Source organism: Austrofundulus limnaeus, unplaced genomic scaffold (assembly GCF_001266775.1).
Source record: "Austrofundulus limnaeus strain Quisiro unplaced genomic scaffold, Austrofundulus_limnaeus-1.0 Scaffold2, whole genome shotgun sequence".
NCBI classification, from domain to species: Eukaryota; Metazoa; Chordata; class Actinopteri; order Cyprinodontiformes; family Rivulidae; genus Austrofundulus; species Austrofundulus limnaeus.
This window is the reverse complement of record NW_013952404.1, coordinates 4935575-4954119: the sequence shown is the minus strand read 5'-3', so window position 1 is coordinate 4954119 and position 18545 is coordinate 4935575. Positions and strand designations below refer to the sequence as shown.

Sequence of the window (18545 nt, the reverse complement as noted above, 5' to 3'; positions counted from 1 at the left end):
TTTCATCAACGTACTGTTTTTTTTCTCAACTTCTCATTTTTAGAGGCTTTCACTGACCACAGCCTATGAAATGGGTCCGTGTGTGTGTGTGTGTGTGTGTGTGTGTGTGTGTGTGTGTGTGTGTGTGTGTGTGTGTGTGTGTGTGTGTGTGTGTTTTAAGCACTTTCCTGCTTGCAGTAGCTGAGCTGTATATCGTAGCATGCTTTAAACCACACTCTGTAATGCTAACTGCAGCTTTTATTTCAGCTGTTTTGCAAGTTTTTGCACCTTTTGTTTTTCTATGCAAAACTATAGGTTTTTTGCTTCACGGTGTGTAGATTTGTGCAGTAAAATGATGTCCTCGTTATAAAGTCCTTTTAGATTTGTTTTATTTTTATGACAGTGTTTTAAACTCATGCATATGGTTAAAAAAGTGCTTTGTTACCACTTCTGTGTCACTGGAGGAAGATAAAAAAGTCTATTTATGTAAGGAATTAATAATTTTATGTGTAAAACATTAGCTTTCTATCTTTTTAAAGGATTTTTATCTGAGTTAATTGAAGGAGAAGCTGCTTAATAGTTTATTCAGATAAAATAAATATATATTTTCACATGAATCTTATTTATGCCATGCACATTTGCAGTAAATATGAATTACTTGAGAATGAGAATTGCCTTTTCTGCCTACAGTTTTGTAGTGATGAGGGTCGCGTTTTGGGAAATGAAAAGATTTAAGTGTAYGAGCTGTAATACCTCAGACCTTCCATCAGATTTATACATGAAACACACACTTTGATTTTTTTTCTTAAACTTCCCTATGTGCCCTTTTTTTCCTATTTAAAAGTCTGACTTTTAACAGCTTTCTTTTCCTTCAAATGGRGTCAAAAGTCTTAAACTAATCTGATACAAGGACTCGTAGCTGTTCCTGTGTGTCGGTTCAACAGGTGTCATAAAGGTACTCTGCGATTTTATGGAATTGTTTTAAATTTCAAATAAACCACTGAAAGCCACRTAAGCTGGATGGAGACTGCACTTTCAAATAGATGTATTAAAGCTCATTCTGTCTGTTTTCTGCTGTGTACACTTCCATTAGGGCCTGCAACATGTAAATCTGATATTTATACTTGGATGGTAACTCAAGGGTTTAATCATTCACAAAGCTGCTGGGCGGTTAAAGACATTGCACGTTGGAATGAAGTTTGACAGTAGAGCTTTGTTTTATGATGTTTAAACTTGTTCCTGAAAATCTGAAATAAACCATTTGATTTTAACACAAGTATTTGATCTTTTTTTACATGACATTTTATATGAAAGAAATTGATCAAGATTATTTTCAAACTTACCACAGGCATGGACAATCCATTTCTTAAGTTAAATTTAACTTGTTAATGTGTCCTCTCTTAGACCTGCAGAGCAGAAAGTGACAAAATGATAACTTGTAAACATCAATTTCTGCATTATTTGCACATGAATCTGTTCGAATGAACTCAAATTATTTATTTTGAGGGATTATTGGATGTCTTTTCTACATTTAACACCATTAGAAATGTATTTTTATCACAGCATCAGTTTATTGAGTTTTCATGGATAATTTAATCAACAGAATAAACAAACCAATTAAATCAAATATTGGCTTTACATTTTAAAACTATTTAATCTCGATACTAAACCAACACTGTACATTGTCCACATGAACAGGAATATTTTTCCGTCTCTAAAAGGCTACTGAATAGATTCCAACTTATATAAAAAAAAAACTATAATAAAACAAACAAATGTACCAAACTTCGACATTCACAGAAATCGTTTTTAGGTTGACAGATTCTTGAAAAATCGAACTTTATAAAAAAGAAAATCACTTTTTTTTTTCATTTACAAATTCATTCGTCAAGAATTCCACACAGTGGAAACATCCAGTTCTACAAAAAAACATGCGGAAAAATGCGGGATTGGATGTAAACAGTGGGGTTTGGAACCGTGAGTCTTTAAATAAAACCAAGCCTTTTTGCAGTCCTGTTTCTTCATCTTTTTTTTCCTGCTTCTGCAGCTGAGGTGAGGTGAGGAAGCCGTGCGTAAAATGTGCCCGTTTTTAAAAGTCGGACTTTCCGTGCAGTGTGACTTTAAATCTACAACGATGCCAGTTTTTTTTATGTGCAAGAGAAGAGATTTGGTGCATCTCCCAACAATCCCGTCCTGGAAGAATGAGAGTTTGACAAAAGTAAACAAAAAGGATTATAACTGCGTGTTTAGTCCAGGTCTATGGAAATGCAGCGGCACTGTTTGACGCGCTGGATGCGCTTCTTCTTGGTGGGGGGCTGCTGGTCCGGACAAGTCAAGGTAAACGTCATGGTGGTGAAGCGCTTGGGTTTGCAGAAGGAGCAGGACTGGAAGGCACTCTCCTCCCTGCGGATGTGCCGCGGGATGTAGAAGGAGTTGCACTGCCCGTAGCAGAAGCGGTTGATGACGGTGCGGCTGACGCAGCCCTCCTCGTGGATCGTCTGTTTGAGCGGCTGCGTTTTGCACCAGTCCCGTTTCAAATACTGCCGCTCCGTCACGTGCAGGGCTTCCTGGCTGGACTCCAGCACTTCGTCGGCGGGCGAGGACGAGCCGGGCCTCTGCCTGGACCCGGAGCCCGCCTGCGGAGGCTGCGGTTGCTGCTCCGATTCGTTTGGGTTGTTTTTGTCAGGATGAGGAATGGCCCCTTGTGAGGCTCGGTTCCTTTTTGAGGCCGCGGGAGAGGACAGCAGCCCAATGATGAAAACCATACCGCAGACAATACGCCTCGAGACGGCCATCCTGGAGGGGGAGATGGAAAAGAGATGACAAAAAGAATTAATCACCCGCACCTTTCAGCTCGGGAAGAGTTACGCGCAGTTGTCAGGACTTTTACGCAGCGTAAAAACGCACGGACGGAACCTTTTTCCCCCCTGTTTTTCACTAAAACTGGTTGAAAAGGAGATTAAAGTGTTTTGTTTCAATTGCAAACAGAAATATTCAAAGCAAGTATAAACCAAACAGAGCATAAACTGAGATTTATTCGAGTGCGCGCACATGGCACATCATCAGATATGGGCTAAACCGAATCTAATAACGTTCAAGAGGTGGGAGAGGAGAATACCTGCGTGAGTCCCCGATGCTCCAAGAGGGATGGTGAGATCCTGTCAGTTCTTCCTACAGCAGCAGACTGCTCTCTGGTGGGACTGTGGATGGGTGGGAGACAAGGCGCTCCATAGGCAGGGGCCAAGGGGGGTTTAATACAAATTGCTCCAGCGCCGGACTGTCTCCCTTTTAAATGTCTGCCAGCTGAGATGTGCACAACAGTTATTGGCTAAGCACGATGTGGAGAAAATCAAGACAATCCGCCCCCTCAACACTTCCCTGAACCCGCTGCTAGAAGGCAGACAAGCCAGGAGCACCGAGGACGGGCGGGGGTGGGGGGCTGAGGGAGGACGGCTTTGAGGTTTATTATGGAAAAAGGGGAAAGTTTTCTTTTTGGTCTTTAAATATCTCACATAGAATGGGGGGATGCTAATGAGGAAGATTTAAAGAAATGAAAATAGATCAAATCCAAACTTTTGACTCATTTTTGTGAAGAGATCTYAAATAATTATTAAATTCACCTTCCCAATATTTTCATCTTAGTTTTTTAAGTGATTAGTTTGTTGTTCACATTACAAATGAATACATAAAAGCCAATTAAACTCGGGTTGCCACAAACTGATATTTTGCATAAGATCAGTTTTATCAATAATAATCTGAATAAACTGATTTTGGGCAAAGAATACTCCTTAATTATTAAATAACTTCAGTTTGATTAACATCAGCTGGGAGTCGTTTTTTAAACCTGGAAACAAGTCTTTTTCATGGTTTTAAATGCAGTATTGAGTTCAAGAAATTGAATATTAACTTGTTTTACATATTGAAGTTTGCTTTAGTTGTTTTAATGGAGGTACAACCTTTTATAATTAAACTAAAACCTATTTTAATATCAATTTGTCATGTAAAAGTCAAGTTTATGTTGGAGAATAGATAATAAATCTTAAAGTCAACAGACTGAACTGTTTAAAAGCACTTTATTTTTGACTGTTTGGCTCAGGTTACTGATATTACAAACAGAAAGAACATTTGTTTTGAAAAATAAGTTGTGAGTATAGAAAAATGCAAACTGYAAAGTTAAATTATTATTACAGTTTATTAAGATAAAGAAACTAGAAGACTGACAGAATGAATCCCTGACTGTTACTGGATGAACTGGGACCTGAATAAATTGCTGCACGAGGGAGATGTAAATGTAGGACGCCCCCTTGTGGCGCCACCAAGATTGATCACATCTCAGAACAAAAGTCAACCAGAAAAATCTCAAACTGTGCTTTTTTTTTTTAATTCAGCTGAAGCAATTTAAAAAAAAGGCAAAAAAAAAAAAAGCTGAAAATTTGGAAACAATGAACTAATCAAAACTTTTTTAACCCTCTAAAAACAAAAGAAAAATCAAGAGGGGTTTAGTCTTTTTCATGAGGTCATTGACGAAATGTTTCAACATTTCAACAACAAAAATAAATTTTAAAATCACCTCTCGCAATTTTCCCCAAATGTATCAGAATTAGCTGTAAAACCTTAAAATTTACATAATTTAGCCTGAATACTTTGATCTAAAAWCTACCTGGTGTGCCATCATTTCACATGGCTTCTGAAAATCTCCCAAAAAGATTCTTTCCAGTCTTTACTTGTAAAATAAATTATTGTAATAAAAATATGGATGCTGGAATGTTCAACGTCATTTACCATAAAGACACGCGTAGCAAGAGAGAGAAAGAAAAAAAAAGCAGCTTCTATAAATCAACAGGCTTTGTAGCAGACAGCAGTCGTCCTGGGATGAGGGGGTTTCTGGGAGACCCTCTGTAATGGTTCATGTCCTTCACTACAACCTGCTGCACAGGATTCTTAAGGGTTCCTGACGAGCTCGAGGCCGAGCGCTCCACAATCTTTGGCTGGGTCTTGTTGGTCACGTCGCCCAGGGCGCAGGAGGTGGCTTTCCGAACGAGGCAGCTTGGCCTTTTTGGTGGGATGGGGGGAGGTTTCTTCACGTCGTGCGCGCTGCGGGACAGTCTCACCGGTGGCTGMTCCGGGTGAGGAGGGTGGAGTTTTGAGTGAGGTGAGAGGCCGCTCTCCAGGCTCAAAGACTTTGTCACGTTTCGATTGAATCTCCGACTGTCCCCCGAGAGAGAGTTKATCCTGCGGACCGTCTGTCGAACAGGGGTGCGCTGGAACTTGAGCGGAGACCGGATCTGTTTGCTTTTCAAGCCCGTCGGAGAGTAGAGGGTGAGCTTGTTGAAATGCTGAATGTGGTCAGCCACCCGGCGCCGTTCAGCCTCCTGCCGACAACAGATTTCAGCTTTGGTCCCGGTGTCCAGGGAGAACTTGACCATCTCATGTAATTTGCTGCTGGTTTGATTCGGTACCTCGGGCTCCTCTTCGAGCAGTTTGTAYGGAGTTGATGAGGAGACGCTCTGTGTGAAACGAGCAGGGCTCTGCACATCCAGAGCGTCTATAAACCTGCTGCATTTCACCTGCTCTGCCATCAGCTCAGCTGGTCCTATTGAAGAGTTGCTGTGGCTGCTGAAGGAGGCGGATCTAATTCTATTTACTGGACTATAGTGGGCACTGGACTCAAAGACTGCACTATCAATATGCAAACGAGTGAGCTCGGCGACTTCAGTTTGACCAAAGGTTGCATTCTCGTCATTTCCCAGAAGGCTGTGCTGAGCTTGGAAGCTGGGGGTCTGAGTGTTTTGGACCACAGGCGTAACAGGGATGCTTTCTGGTGGTTTTATCACACAGTGTACCGTGGAGCAGCAGTCCTCTGCAGGCCCCAGCTCGGTGACATTCATCAGAACTCTCGCTGAATCAGTTTCTCTTTCAGCTTCAACGCTCTCTGCGCTGGAAGCACAACACAGCTTGATGGGCAGGACGCTCCCAGGCGACAGCTTCGATGCGACGATGGCGGGCTCAGACAAGTAGCTGCTTTTGAGACGCCCGTTAATGGGAGAATCCGTAAAAGACCCGCCGCCAAAGGCCTGCGTGCTGAGAGGGGTGTCCTCAATCCACGAGACCCGGTGGGTCCTGGAGTCACACTGGGGTGTCAGCAAGTTGTCTTCTGACTTGCTAATGTACTTAGAGCCTAAAACAAGCACAGCATTAGCAGAAATTACTCAAAAGACAACATTTGTTAAAATGTAACAGTTAAATAAATTCAGATAARGTTGCAGTTGGTACTTACTCTTGGATTCTGTATTTCTGGGCAGGACAAATGAACCGAACTTGGTCTCTTCAGTGAAAAGAAAACTTGTGGTGCTCTCCTGTGTGGCAAGTCGCCAGCCAATCGACTCAGTACCCTTCATCAGCAGCATGAAAGAAGAAATGAAAGATGAAAGAGCCTTTGAGAAGGACTAAGCTAGAGAGTAGTATTTTGTTAAAAAGAACCCAACAGAAATAACCCATAAACATAACCAGGTTAATGGCATGTATAGTTGGGGTTAGTTCTTCAGAGGATGATAAAAATCACTCAGAAGAAACAAGATAATTGAACTGTTTTGATAAACCTTTATTATGTTGACTTTAAAATTATAAACATTAACTTTGGAGTAATAAAATCATGCAYCTTAAAAGTGAAAAGTGTCTGACATATTTCCTACAAATACAAAAGTGGAAGGAAATATCTTCAAGAAATGTGGCATAACATGATTCACATTACTGCCATATTTTTTGTTTTGAACTAGGCGAGRCCAGTGCAACTAGAAGTGACGATAAAGTGGAACTCCCTGGTCTTCTTGGTCTTTCTGATACTCAAAATAACCTAAAGAAACGTCAGATTCTTCACCACTGCTTGTGTTGTCGGTCATTTTAGCAATGCTCTGTTTACATGGAGGCATTCCTCTTTGTCATCACTTCCCATTACTTCGAATATCTTAATATGTCATTAATGTTATTATAATATTAAATTTTATGTCAAAGACACTTAAAGTCACTCACATAATGTACCCAAAGACATTTCACCAAATGCATTTTGCATATTAAAAACCAACAAACTTTCATCCAAGTGCTCAATATGGCAGCTGGCTAAAAACTGGGTGCAGGTTTTGGTACCATAAGCAAGAATAAACAAAGTTGACTTACAAAACGTTAAAAAGGTGCAACACAAACTGTCTTTAAAAAACCCTGCAGAAATATTTAATAACTAAGTAAACAATGTTTTTACAAACAACCACCGAAGATATTAGGAAGAATGAACAGATACATATGGATTTTATGGGTTTTTTTGCAGTTGCTGTTCACACACACGCACTTCACAGCTAGAAATGTCTCACACAGGAAACAGGAAGTGATGTAAAAGCTGCAAAGTTAAAACATTTGCTTTTCTTCCTTCTGAATCACAGACATTTCAGGACTGCAGTGTGTGTGTGAAAGCATCTTACACAACAAAAGTGCTACAGTGCACACATTTATTACTGCATTCTATTGAGTGTGTAAACAGATTGGATTATAATACAGGTAAACCCTGCATGTGGACATATTTCACTTCATCTTTCACAGCTTGTCAGTGAACTATATTAGTGTTAAGTTTTAACGAGCCACTGCACTTACAGCCTCTTTGCTGCTCTTTCCCAAGCTAAAACGCTTGCGCAGGAACTTGCGTGGATCTTCTTTTTTGCTGACTTTAGGYGAAAAGCAGCCAGCTTTTCCAGAGTCAACTCTAAAAAGGACAAAATTCAAAAAACTGTAAGCAACACCACATGATTCTTTAATTCAGAGCAAAATCAAGTCAACAGGGAGGAAATAATGATTGAAAACTCTCACTAGGCTTTTTTAAACATCCAGGGAGCATTCGTTAGTGAAGATGCCCTTTAGGTTTTTAAAACTGGAAACAGCTTAATGTAAAAATACTTGTTCTAAAGACTTTATGAACTTATAGTCCATCAAAACAGTCAAAACAAAGACCTTTTTCTTTTACCTCTTAACATGTCTGTTACTGAAGCGTTTGCTCTTCCTCCTTGAAGCTGTAGCAGATTGCCTCTTAGGCTTTCCTGCTGATGATGAGATGTTTGGGGAAGAGTCCAAGACCCCCGATGAGCTGTAGGCTGGAACACACAACACACACACACACACACACACACACACACACACTGTAACTACAAGCCTTAGTGACAGACCAACAGTTGATCAGTCTTTCATCAATACCTGAACCAGGAGTGGTGGAGCCACTGAACAAAGGGTTGGGAAGTAAGTCTAACCCAAGGCTCTTTTTAACAGATTTACGTTTCTTGTTTGAAAATCCAAAAGATTGGCGAGGCTCAAAGGGAAGCTTTCGCTTGGAGGACGGCGTCACAACCACAGGAGTTGCAGAGGAAAAGACTGAGAAAAATCACAAAAGGAGTGAGTGAGATGATTTTTTTTAAAACATGTAGAATTTGTTCTCCCAAAACTCATTTTGRACCAAAGCACAGAAAAAGAGCAAACTGATTCTCAGTGATGCCGTTTCATGCAGAAAAACAGGCACAAAAGCAGACGAGACGGGCATCATTTAATCTTTCAGGAGCAGAACGAAATGAGGATATGGGAACACAAAKCTTGTCATTTCATGCACACAGGAGATAATTACTTGGGCATCTTCATGCTTTTTGATGCCAGTCTCATCTCGTGTGACCTCAGTACGTACCAAGACTCTCTACCTGGGTGCCTTTTGTGGGCGTTCTATTAGTTTTTATCTTAGTCAGTGCATCACTGACCATATCTGAAACATAAGACAAACCCAGTCTACAACCAGTATTTACTGACTACAGTTGTTTGATTTATGATCACTAAAACATGGTGCGTCATCCTATTTAACGTTTGCTTTATCAGGGTTCCTACAGTTTAAGGCAAGTTAAATTTAAGACCTTTTAAGACGTTTTAACGCCAAGTGAAATTAAATTTAAGACCAATTTCATAATMAACACAAATGACAAAAAAATTAAARCYGTGGCAGAAACTCATAATTCAAAGTATTTTTGTTTGAAGTATTCAAATATTGCTAATAGACCAGTTGTTTGTATCCATATCCAACTATAGCAGAAACATTCTTAGCAGTCAGTTTTAAACAATTTAAATTCCGGAAATCCTCTAAGGACCCAAAATCTGGAGKTTTAGGACCCACAGCRGGGTCTTAACCCCAATGTGCTGTAGATGAAAACTTTTAAAGTGACATCARCATTTTTGTWAGAAAAGTGAATGCATTTTTGGAAAGACAGCATTAACATATTACAAAATGAATATCACGTTGCTCAGATGGACAGTTGTTGAGATATTTGCATGTGAAATAACAGGAAGTTATGTCAAAGGGAAATGTCTGCATGTGAATATTAAAAAAAATAATTTTTACCAATTATTTTAATATTTGAAATGAATCACAATCATCCTATTTACAATGTGCTAACATTTAAGACTTCTGAAATATTTATTTAAGACATTTTAAGGCTAATTATGGCCTTATTTTTGGATTGATGAATTCAATGCCTTTTAAGACTTAAGGATCTGCAGGAACCCTGTTTGTGTTTTTTTTACTCTGTTTAATGACTGATTCAAGCATTCATCAACTGCAGTTTTTAGTTTGATTTCTTACGTCCAAAGCTGCGCCTGCTTTTTTTCTTCATCCCAGAGTTCAAATCCTCCTCATCATCATCGGCCTGAGTGGGMGACAGACCACCAGCCTCGCAGCCCATCATGGCAGGAACTTTCTCCTGAAGAAAYTGCGGTAACAAACCTGTAACACATAACCACAGCTGGGTTTAATAGTACAAAGCATAAACATGGTACAGTGGAACAGCCAACGAGGTGCCTGATGTCGTACCAAAGGCGTGAGCATTCTCTATGAAGCAGTGTACCACGGCTGCCTGTAGTCTGAGCCGTTTCTCTGTGTTGGCATTCATCTTCTCTGTTCCATCTCCAGAGTGAAGGAGGTTGGGAGCCAAAATGAGAGACAGATTACTGCTATCCATTTTATTTTCTGCACTCCTGATTAGGCAAGACAAAGGATAAAGTTTTAAGCAATGTTTGTAAATTATCCAAAAGATGCACAGCAAAAACACCAGATACAAACAGGTGCGATACCTTAGAGACACACTGTGAAGAAAGTCCAAAAAGTGACGCAGAACACTAATGTTTCTGTCTGGTAACATGCAAGACAAGAGCATGGTGGCAGAGGTTCTGTCCTCCTCAGCGAGGAGCTGCTGGGCCTTGAAAAAGGCATCCTGCAGCTCCGTGGGAAGAACAGGTTCTGGAAGGTCCCTGAAGAACTGCTTCACCAGACCTGCCACATCACAGGGAGGAGCGGTGGCCAGGCACTCCTCTCCTGCATCGAGTTTAGCCTGAACAGACAAAACACAGCTTTGTTGTGGTTGACAGTTCCCGCCGAACTTGAAGGTCTCYGAGCAAGGTCACCGTCATCCATCACTCACCCTGAGTGCTTTCAGGCGGACAACAGAGCCTGATTTCCTGAACAGGCCCTCTGTGTCGGCATGTGCGAGYAGATGCATACATGCATCAAACAGAAATCTAAGAAACAGTGAAAAATCATTAATACAGTTTGTTGGGGGGAAAAAAGACAAGATACAACTTGTTAGCTAAGAGTTCAAGCAAAAAAAGTGCATCAACTTGCCTTGGCACTTTTCCACATTCCACATAGCAGAATGGTAAGCTGTCCAGGGGTACRCCAAAAACTTTTGTCTACGTAAAGAAAAAAATATTTTCTCAGGCTTGGAATTTTTTTTAAAGAGGATACGAGACAAGATGAGAACAAAATACATAAAGATATTTTTAATGTAAATTCACCAAACCTAACTGATATGTACAGGYACACTCTTGTTATTCACCAATGAAAAAATTATGACGGTTTTGTTTTTTCCCCATTTATAATTATACCCTTTTTACATTTGGTATGGCTACAATTTAACTGCTGTAACTTCTGCTTTTTTTTTTTTACTTAGTTTGATGACCAAGCATTCCAATGCATAAAATAGCAGTGCTGTGTTGCATTTTCATCTCCTTAACCTTTTACCTCTTGATTTCTCCAGTCAGTCAAAGTTTGTCTGTTCCTCTTCTGGCTGTAGTTTAGGGCGTTTTCATAATGCAGAAAGYTCAGCTTTTATTGCAAAAGTAATGGTTACAACAAAACTAATACACAAGTAATKTGTTAGTTCTACTCACCAAATGTTACCTTAAAATGTTTTTATGTTATTTGTTGTTGGATTTGGCTTTTATTTTTTGACTACACTTTTTGGGTGTAAATACTCCCAGTTGCAGTGACTGGTGAGTAACAACAGTAGTTTCTTCAGTGGGGGTTGTTGTGAATAAATATGCTAATTTTGATCCCAAACAATAGCGTGCTCAATGAATTTCGATGCTGTAATATTGTTGACTCCTAGTTTAATGTTACAACTGATTATGAGCATAAACATATAAAAGGCTTTAAGGCATGCAAGTGCTGYAGAACACATAGAAAACACTTTGTTTTATTAAACTACTTACCGAGTTGCAGATTGTCGTCTTGCAGCTGGCTGCTTTGCTTTTGTTCCAGCTCTTAATCTTTATTCCATAAGCCGAGCGAAGCTGCTGCACGGCCACTAAACGCATTACATTTCTCTCCATAACTTTCATTCTTTTAAAGGTGCTTTTAACAAAGTGCTCTCTARCTTTCTCTAGCACTTCTGTTCACTATCTCCTGCTGCGAACGATACTGCTACGTTCGCAACAGTTGAGCCCAGCCCTTAAATTTAATTGCTTTTCCTSAAACTTCTAAATCATCCTCACGTGAAACTAATTACTACCCACGAGACAATTAAACATTGCAATGTCTAACAAATCGACTTTTACAGATAAACGCACGTCGAAGTCCCAAATAAGCTGATATTTACATCGTAAAGAGCGTACGAAAATATGCTAACTTCAGCCATACGTCGTTAGCAAGTACKAAAACGTTAGCCAGCTAGGTTAGCAAGTCGTATAAGCTGGTAAAACAGCTCCAACCAAACATAATTCGCTACCGCAGAACCTAAAATCGAAAGTTTTTCCTTTCTCAATYGGTAAATTATACAAATTACACCGATTAAACGACTAGTTTACTGCGTTGTCGTTTGCCATTACCAAGCCGTCTGTTGTTTCCGGAGTATATTCAAACAGCAGCGCTCCCTACGCACTACGTTCTGATTGGTGAGAACTTGAACGGGGTTTCTCTATGTGTGCGTGTGTTTTATTATTCGACGCSTACCGGTAAGGGCGGTACCGTTTCTGTAAAGAGAAAAACTCATTCAATTGGACACGTCATTTCAACCGGTTGAGACGGTACCTCAAACTATTTACACTTTTCTTACATGGAAAGTGCCTGGTTTTATGAAGTCTCCTTTGTTTACAGCAGCAAATATTAGCTATCGTTTATGATACTTTACAATGTAAGAGCACATTAGATGGCTAAACACACATTTAATATTGACACAACAGATTCACACACACACACACACGCACTCCTTGTACTTGAATCTAACTGAGGACTTTTTTGACTTCCATTCATTTTTGTAGTATTTATATGTCTAACCCAGATATTTCCCCTAAAATTAACCATTACTATTTACATTCTGAATGATTCAAAAGCAAATTCAGACATCAGAAATTAAAAGGAAAAATTTATGCAACAATGTAATAATAAGCAAATACTCATAGACTTTGGGTATTTGTTAGGTATTGATGACGATTTTGAAAAAAAAATCTATAAAATAAAAATTGTATCTAAAAATAGCTGATTGTCTTACATTGTGAGACTGTATTTGGGGATATCTGAAGTTAAAAGCCTCAATGCAAATAAATGGAAAATGTTGTGTCATTTGCTCTACAAAAAATCAAGAGACAAATAGAGTGATGATTGAGGTCAAGAAAAACTAAGCCCTGCTGGATATTTGAAATTTTTTTGACTAGAAATAATTTAATTTTGCACAATTTAGCCAACAAATGTTTAGAAGAGTAGAGTGGAGTAGAGTAGAGTAGAGTAGAGTAGAGTAGAGTAGAGTAGAGTAGAGTAGAGTAGAGTAGAGTAGAGTAGAGTAGAGTAGAGTAGAGTAGAGTAGAGTAGAGTAGAGTAGAGTAGAGTAGAGTAGAGTGGAGTATTTCTGATAGGCAATTTTTAATACTTTGCATCATATTGATCATACTTGTCATTGTTTCTATGTCTATGTAATAAGTATATTGTAAAGTAACTTTTTACATGACTAATTTTTATGTGCTGCCTCCTTCTGGTTGTGTACTAATCTRATCAAATAACTGTTAACTATAATTTTAGCCCAAAAGTTCCTGTGCAAGGTTATATCATGCATTTCACCTATTCTCTTTTTTTGTTTCACATTTTCAATAACCAGTCTATGAGTGACTCTCACAAAGGCTTATCTTTATTACAACAGAACAGAGACATGTATATACAAGAGTTAAAGGTGTACAGATACATGGATGCAAAGAGGTGGACATGTGTTTAGAAGCATTTCCTGTGGACAATAGAGGGTCCAGCTTCATCGTATTCCTGTTTGCTGATCCACATCTGCTGGAAAGTGGACAAGGAAGCCAGGATGGAACCACCAATCCAGACAGAGTACTTTCTCTCAGGTGGAGCAATGATCTGTAAAAGGCACAGATAACCTTCAGTTTGAATCAGTGTTATTTGCTTTATGAGTGGTTACACAAAGACTTTGACATCTGCTCACCTTGATCTTCATGGTGCTTGGAGCCAAGGCTGTGATCTCCTTTTGCATACGGTCAGCAATACCAGGATACATTGTGGTACCACCAGACAGCACATTGTTGGCGTACAAGTCCTTACGGATGTCAATGTCACATTTCATGATGCTGTTGTACGCTGTCTCGTGGATACCGGCAGACTCCATACCTTTGGAAAACAGACAAAAATTGTCAATTTGTGACAAAAAATACAGAATATTACCAAATATRATTAAAATACATGAACTCACCAATGAAAGAAGGCTGGAAGAGAGTCTCTGGACAACGGAAACGCTCATTACCGATGGTGATGACCTGACCGTCAGGCAGCTCGTAGCTTTTTTCCAGGGAGGACGAGGAGGCAGCGGTGGCCATCTCATTCTCGAAGTCAAGAGCCACATAGCACAGCTTCTCYTTGATGTCACGCACAATCTCACGCTCAGCTGAGAAGAAGAAAGTTTGAGCGYTGAGGGAAAAACACGCCGGCGCCTCTAACAAATGAACCAAGCAAGCTGTGTAGTGGCCCTACCAGTTGTGACAAAGGAATAACCACGCTCAGTCAGGATCTTCATCAAGTAGTCGGTCAGGTCACGACCGGCCAGATCGAGACGCATGATGGCATGAGGAAGAGCRTAGCCCTCATAGATGGGGACGTTGTGGGTCACACCATCACCAGAGTCCAGCACAATACCTTAGGAAAACAGAAAAATAAAGTTGGATTTAATAAAGTGTGAAAAGTCTGAAAGGTGAAGAARTCAAGTTTTAGCCATTTAATATAAAGATAATTCAAACGTTTCTGACCAGTTGTACGACCAGATGCATACAGAGACAGAACAGCCTGGATGGCCACATACATGGCAGGAACGTTGAAAGTCTCAAACATAATCTGAAAAAAAAGCAAACATTTTTTTTAAAAAATGGGAAAAGACTTCAGTTTAAATAAAAAGAATTGTTAAAGAATCTACCTGAGTCATCTTCTCCCTGTTGGCTTTGGGGTTGAGTGGGGCCTCGGTGAGGAGGGTGGGGTGCTCCTCGGGGGCCACACGCAGCTCATTGTAAAAAGTGTGGTGCCAGATCTGATAAATAAAAAGAGGGGGGGAGGCAGCTGATGTCAGCTCAGGAACAACTGCGAGCTGGATTAACAAACAGCCAGGTTTTGAGTTTAAAGCCGAGGATCTAAAAATACCAGCTTTGTTTGATGGCAGCTGGTTAGGTTGTAAATTCTTAGGAACGCAGAAGGTCAGCTGTCAGGAAAAGCTCGGAATAAGCCTTCTTGCTAAGTTAACACACCTTCTCCATATCATCCCAGTTGGTGATKATGCCATGCTCAATTGGGTATTTCAGAGTCAGAATGCCTCTTTTGCTCTGGGCTTCATCACCGACGTAGCTGTCCTTCTGACCCATACCCACCATCACACCCTGAAGAAACATAAAACAACCAATATGTAGAACTCTTATTTCTAGTTTCTCATTTTTTTGTGCTTGTTTTTCTTAAAACAGGAAGTTCACCTGGTGGCGGGGCCTTCCAACAATGGAAGGGAAGACAGCACGGGGAGCATCGTCTCCAGCGAATCCAGCCTTGACCAAGCCAGAGCCGTTGTCGCACACGAGGGCGGTGGTTTCATCGTCGTCACACATGATTAGGCTTTTTGTCTGGTGGTCTAGAATTTGAGCAGAGGCGTTGTTGTTGGAAAGTTGCAGTCAAGATAGGCTTTTCTTATCTAGAGGTGCCGAAAATGTGAAGATGTGAGTGTTTTCAAAGACCTGCCAACACCTTTACAGTGTTATCACTGCAAACACAAAGCTGGAAGTTARAGTGATAATTAAAATGTTACTTTAGTGTTGGACTCAAACACTGATATCATATCTCCACAGCCATGATTGTTCTGGAGAAGTGCTGGTGAAGCACCAAAAAAGGGGCATAACARAGGGATCTGAAACTATTTTAAGTTTGGCACCCACTTTACTAATCAGAGGAAAAYAAGTGACTGAGTTATTCTAGTGGCTCCAGTTATTTCAGATCAGAGGTGCTGGGGCCAGTGGCATGCATGTGACACTTTTGTTTTACTACTTTGCAACTGGACCTGGCTGCCTAATAAATCCATTCACCGATCTCCTGGTAAAATTGCGTAATACCCTCTTTGTGCACTACTCTAAGGCATGTTACAAGGTGTTTAATTTACATGTTCCCTTAAGTGTATTTATCACAAGAAACATAATTCTACTGTTAATTTTAGCTTCACTTTGTAATTGAAGCATCATAAACAGAAACTCCAGCTTTGATTCTACCTACCTGGTAATTACAACTCTTCTTTCATTTAGCAGTTTATTTTAAAGTACGATTTATTCTTAAAAAGCAAAGGGATGTATCAGTGTACTCACCAAGGTGTACTGCTGCAGGATGCTTCCACTGGGACGAAGGCTCACATTAAGCAGAGGCCCTTAAATAGACCCCACACGGAATCCGGAGATCAGGGGTGGGGTYGATGCTCCAGACAAGTCCATATACGTGCTTCCAGTGTAAACCAACAGCATGCATAGWGTTTTTACATACTTGGATGGGTGTTCCTTCGCTACAATGAACTCACAGAAATGTTATGCACACAATTTGAAAATGTCACAGCTGATAGTTCTTTGAAAACAATCCTACAGCAAAGCAGCTTCATACTTTGCTTTCATTTGCTATGCTATATGTTTAGATTTGCTCTTAAATAATATAATATATCAATGTYAGTTGTGTTTTAAGTGTTATATTATACATAACTGATATGACTCAGGCAGGAAGACTTAGAGGTGTTATGTTACTCACAGAAGGCCCAAGTTGACACAGTAAATGCAGAGTCACTGGTGCCTTGCTAAGGGCATGAGAGCACTGTGTGTAAATCATCCTGCTGGTGTGTGTGCTGAACGTCTCCAATGTGTGTAACAGCTGATGGTGACACCATCTGGGCTCTGTGTCCTATCTTGCTGTCTGAGTGGTTTGCCTGTGTTGGTGCTTCATGCTGATTGGCTCCCTCATCTCCTTGTAGGGTTAATGGAAGCACCAGAGTCATATATGAGCAGACACTCGAGTTCCCGGTGCAAGTTTGAAAAGAGGGAGCTCCATATTTGTGTGAACCACGACTTGCAGCACATTTTTTCCTGTCGTGGACTGTGCCTTGTGTGGTCATGTTGATATTCCCGCAGGAATTCTGCACATATTTGAATTGTGTTTTAAACACATTTGTTCCTTACAAACCTACATTTTATTTACATGGATGAAAACTCTTGCAACTGGTGAGAAAGTGTAAGGTATATAAAATGTGAGCTTATAGAACTGAAAGGGCATGTAGGAGCACTATTCTGCACCTCAGTGCCAGAGTCATATCTTTCATTTGTAGCTGCATCTCTGCAGACAGAAACTGCATGGAGTATGTCATGGTTATTAGCAGAAGACTTATTAAACAGATTGTTTTGATCCTATAAACCCCCCCCCCCCCACCCACAGTTTAACTGAGACAGTTTAACTGTCTCAAACTTTAGGACTTTTAAATGGTACAGATTTAAACTGTTTATAATAAAACACATTCATTTGAGTTTATTGTTAGCAATGAGAAACTCAATTAACCTGTAATAAACCATGATATACACTTTATAAATGGAAAAGATGCTCTCTCAGGATCACTACTACTCATGCAGTGGACTTGCATTTTATTTAAGTGACAAATGGAAAGAAAACTCAGTTTGAATGTGTGTGGATGAAAATAAATATGTCAGTGCAGCAAGAAGCAAGACAAAGTCTCCATTGGTCCACTCAGTATGGACCAATGGAGACTTTGGTCCATACTGAGTGGACAGGTGGCTGGTGGCTTTGGATTAAAAAAATAAGAATGCGTGGCCATATGATAAATAATTTGTGGCCACAGGATAATTTTAGGCTGCTATGTTTATTTGTGAGAGTTACAGACATTGAGTCAGATTATCTATAAATCCTGTTTTTGTGTGTAACTGTTCAAATGTACACCACATTTATTTATATTAAAAATACTTTGGGCGTGTATTTAATTCAAATATACCTCAATGTTTCAGTCTAACAATTCATTTTTCATAGTACTAGTATTTACACAGGGCCTGCCTGTGGTAAAGGCAGTATAGGCAAGTGCTAGAGATGCCATCCATCTAGTGGGCAACACAAATAGAGGACAATTATTTTAAAACAACTTTTTATTAGAGTATTTATTCAAAATGTGGTTAATCGGGTTTTTGAGGGTAACTTGTTCTGCAGGTTTCTCAGCCTACTTGAGGTATTATGTGGTGCAGAGGATATTTTGTGATAAAAGTATCATATGATGCAGTGAAGACTAACTACTGATGCTCAGTGTGTAGAAAACAAAATATGATAATGGACACTTCAGTTATGATCTCAGATAAAATTCAGGTTAAAGTCTGGTTTTCAGTGTTTTACCTTCGTAAAATGTTGATTTTGTTGTTTTATTTATCGCAAGAATTTAGTGAAATGCTCTTCAAATGACTGGAAAATTCATAGTTTGAAGTAGATCTTTCATAAAAGTTTCTGTGGAAGTATACCCCTGGACCCCCCTAGAACTGCTTCACTCCACAGCTGCTCATTAACATAAACAGGTGTCCTTCACTGCTGTCAGCAGATGTTGGCAGGTATGAGGTAGACTTCTGGTATTCTGTTTCAAATGAATTATATTGTTAGCTACACTCACCGGCCACTTTATTAGGTACACCACGCCAGTAACGGGTTGGACCCCCTTTTGCCTTCAGAACTGCCT

The 18545-nt window shown here is 39.9% G+C and overlaps 3 protein-coding genes across 4 annotated transcripts; all 3 read right to left on the bottom strand.

Moving 5' to 3' along the window:
• Positions 1 to 1528: 1528 nt before the first annotated feature.
• grem1b (gremlin 1b) lies at positions 1529 to 3475 on the bottom strand. The gene is made up of 2 exons (XM_014012086.1): positions 3098 to 3475; positions 1529 to 2775 (listed from the first exon to the last, which is right to left on the bottom strand). The coding sequence occupies exon 2, from the start codon at positions 2772 to 2774 to the stop codon at positions 2226 to 2228; it is 549 nt and encodes a 182-aa protein (XP_013867540.1). The 5' UTR covers position 2775; positions 3098 to 3475; the 3' UTR covers positions 1529 to 2225.
• A 653-nt stretch (positions 3476 to 4128) lies between these two features.
• arhgap11a (Rho GTPase activating protein 11A) lies at positions 4129 to 12198 on the bottom strand. 2 transcript variants are annotated; one of them, XM_014012072.1, is made up of 12 exons: positions 11539 to 12190; positions 10670 to 10737; positions 10470 to 10566; positions 10123 to 10379; positions 9863 to 10026; positions 9635 to 9775; positions 8693 to 8767; positions 8215 to 8388; positions 7988 to 8114; positions 7621 to 7729; positions 6257 to 6371; positions 4129 to 6157 (listed from the first exon to the last, which is right to left on the bottom strand). In XM_014012072.1, exons 1-12 carry the CDS (start codon positions 11665 to 11667, stop codon positions 4809 to 4811), a joined length of 2805 nt encoding a protein of 934 aa, XP_013867526.1. In that variant the 5' UTR covers positions 11668 to 12190; the 3' UTR covers positions 4129 to 4808. The 2 variants fall into 2 exon arrangements, with proteins under 2 accessions (XP_013867526.1, XP_013867517.1); XM_014012063.1 differs by lacking the exon at positions 8693 to 8767 and having other exon boundaries at positions 11539 to 12198.
• Positions 12199 to 13423: 1225 nt separating this feature from the next.
• On the bottom strand, positions 13424 to 16251 carry actc1b (actin alpha cardiac muscle 1b). Its single transcript, XM_014012052.1, has 9 exons — positions 16150 to 16251; positions 15277 to 15428; positions 15058 to 15186; positions 14733 to 14843; positions 14569 to 14653; positions 14297 to 14458; positions 14019 to 14210; positions 13755 to 13936; positions 13424 to 13669 (listed from the first exon to the last, which is right to left on the bottom strand). Exons 2-9 carry the CDS (start codon positions 15403 to 15405, stop codon positions 13526 to 13528), a joined length of 1134 nt encoding a protein of 377 aa, XP_013867506.1. The 5' UTR covers positions 15406 to 15428; positions 16150 to 16251; the 3' UTR covers positions 13424 to 13525.
• Positions 16252 to 18545: the final 2294 nt, after the last annotated feature.

What these genes read in the sequence shown, in the direction of transcription:
- grem1b (XM_014012086.1), bottom strand. Translation starts at nt 2,774, where the DNA reads ATGGCCGTCTCGAGGCGTATTGTCTGCGGTATGGTTTTCATCATTGGG.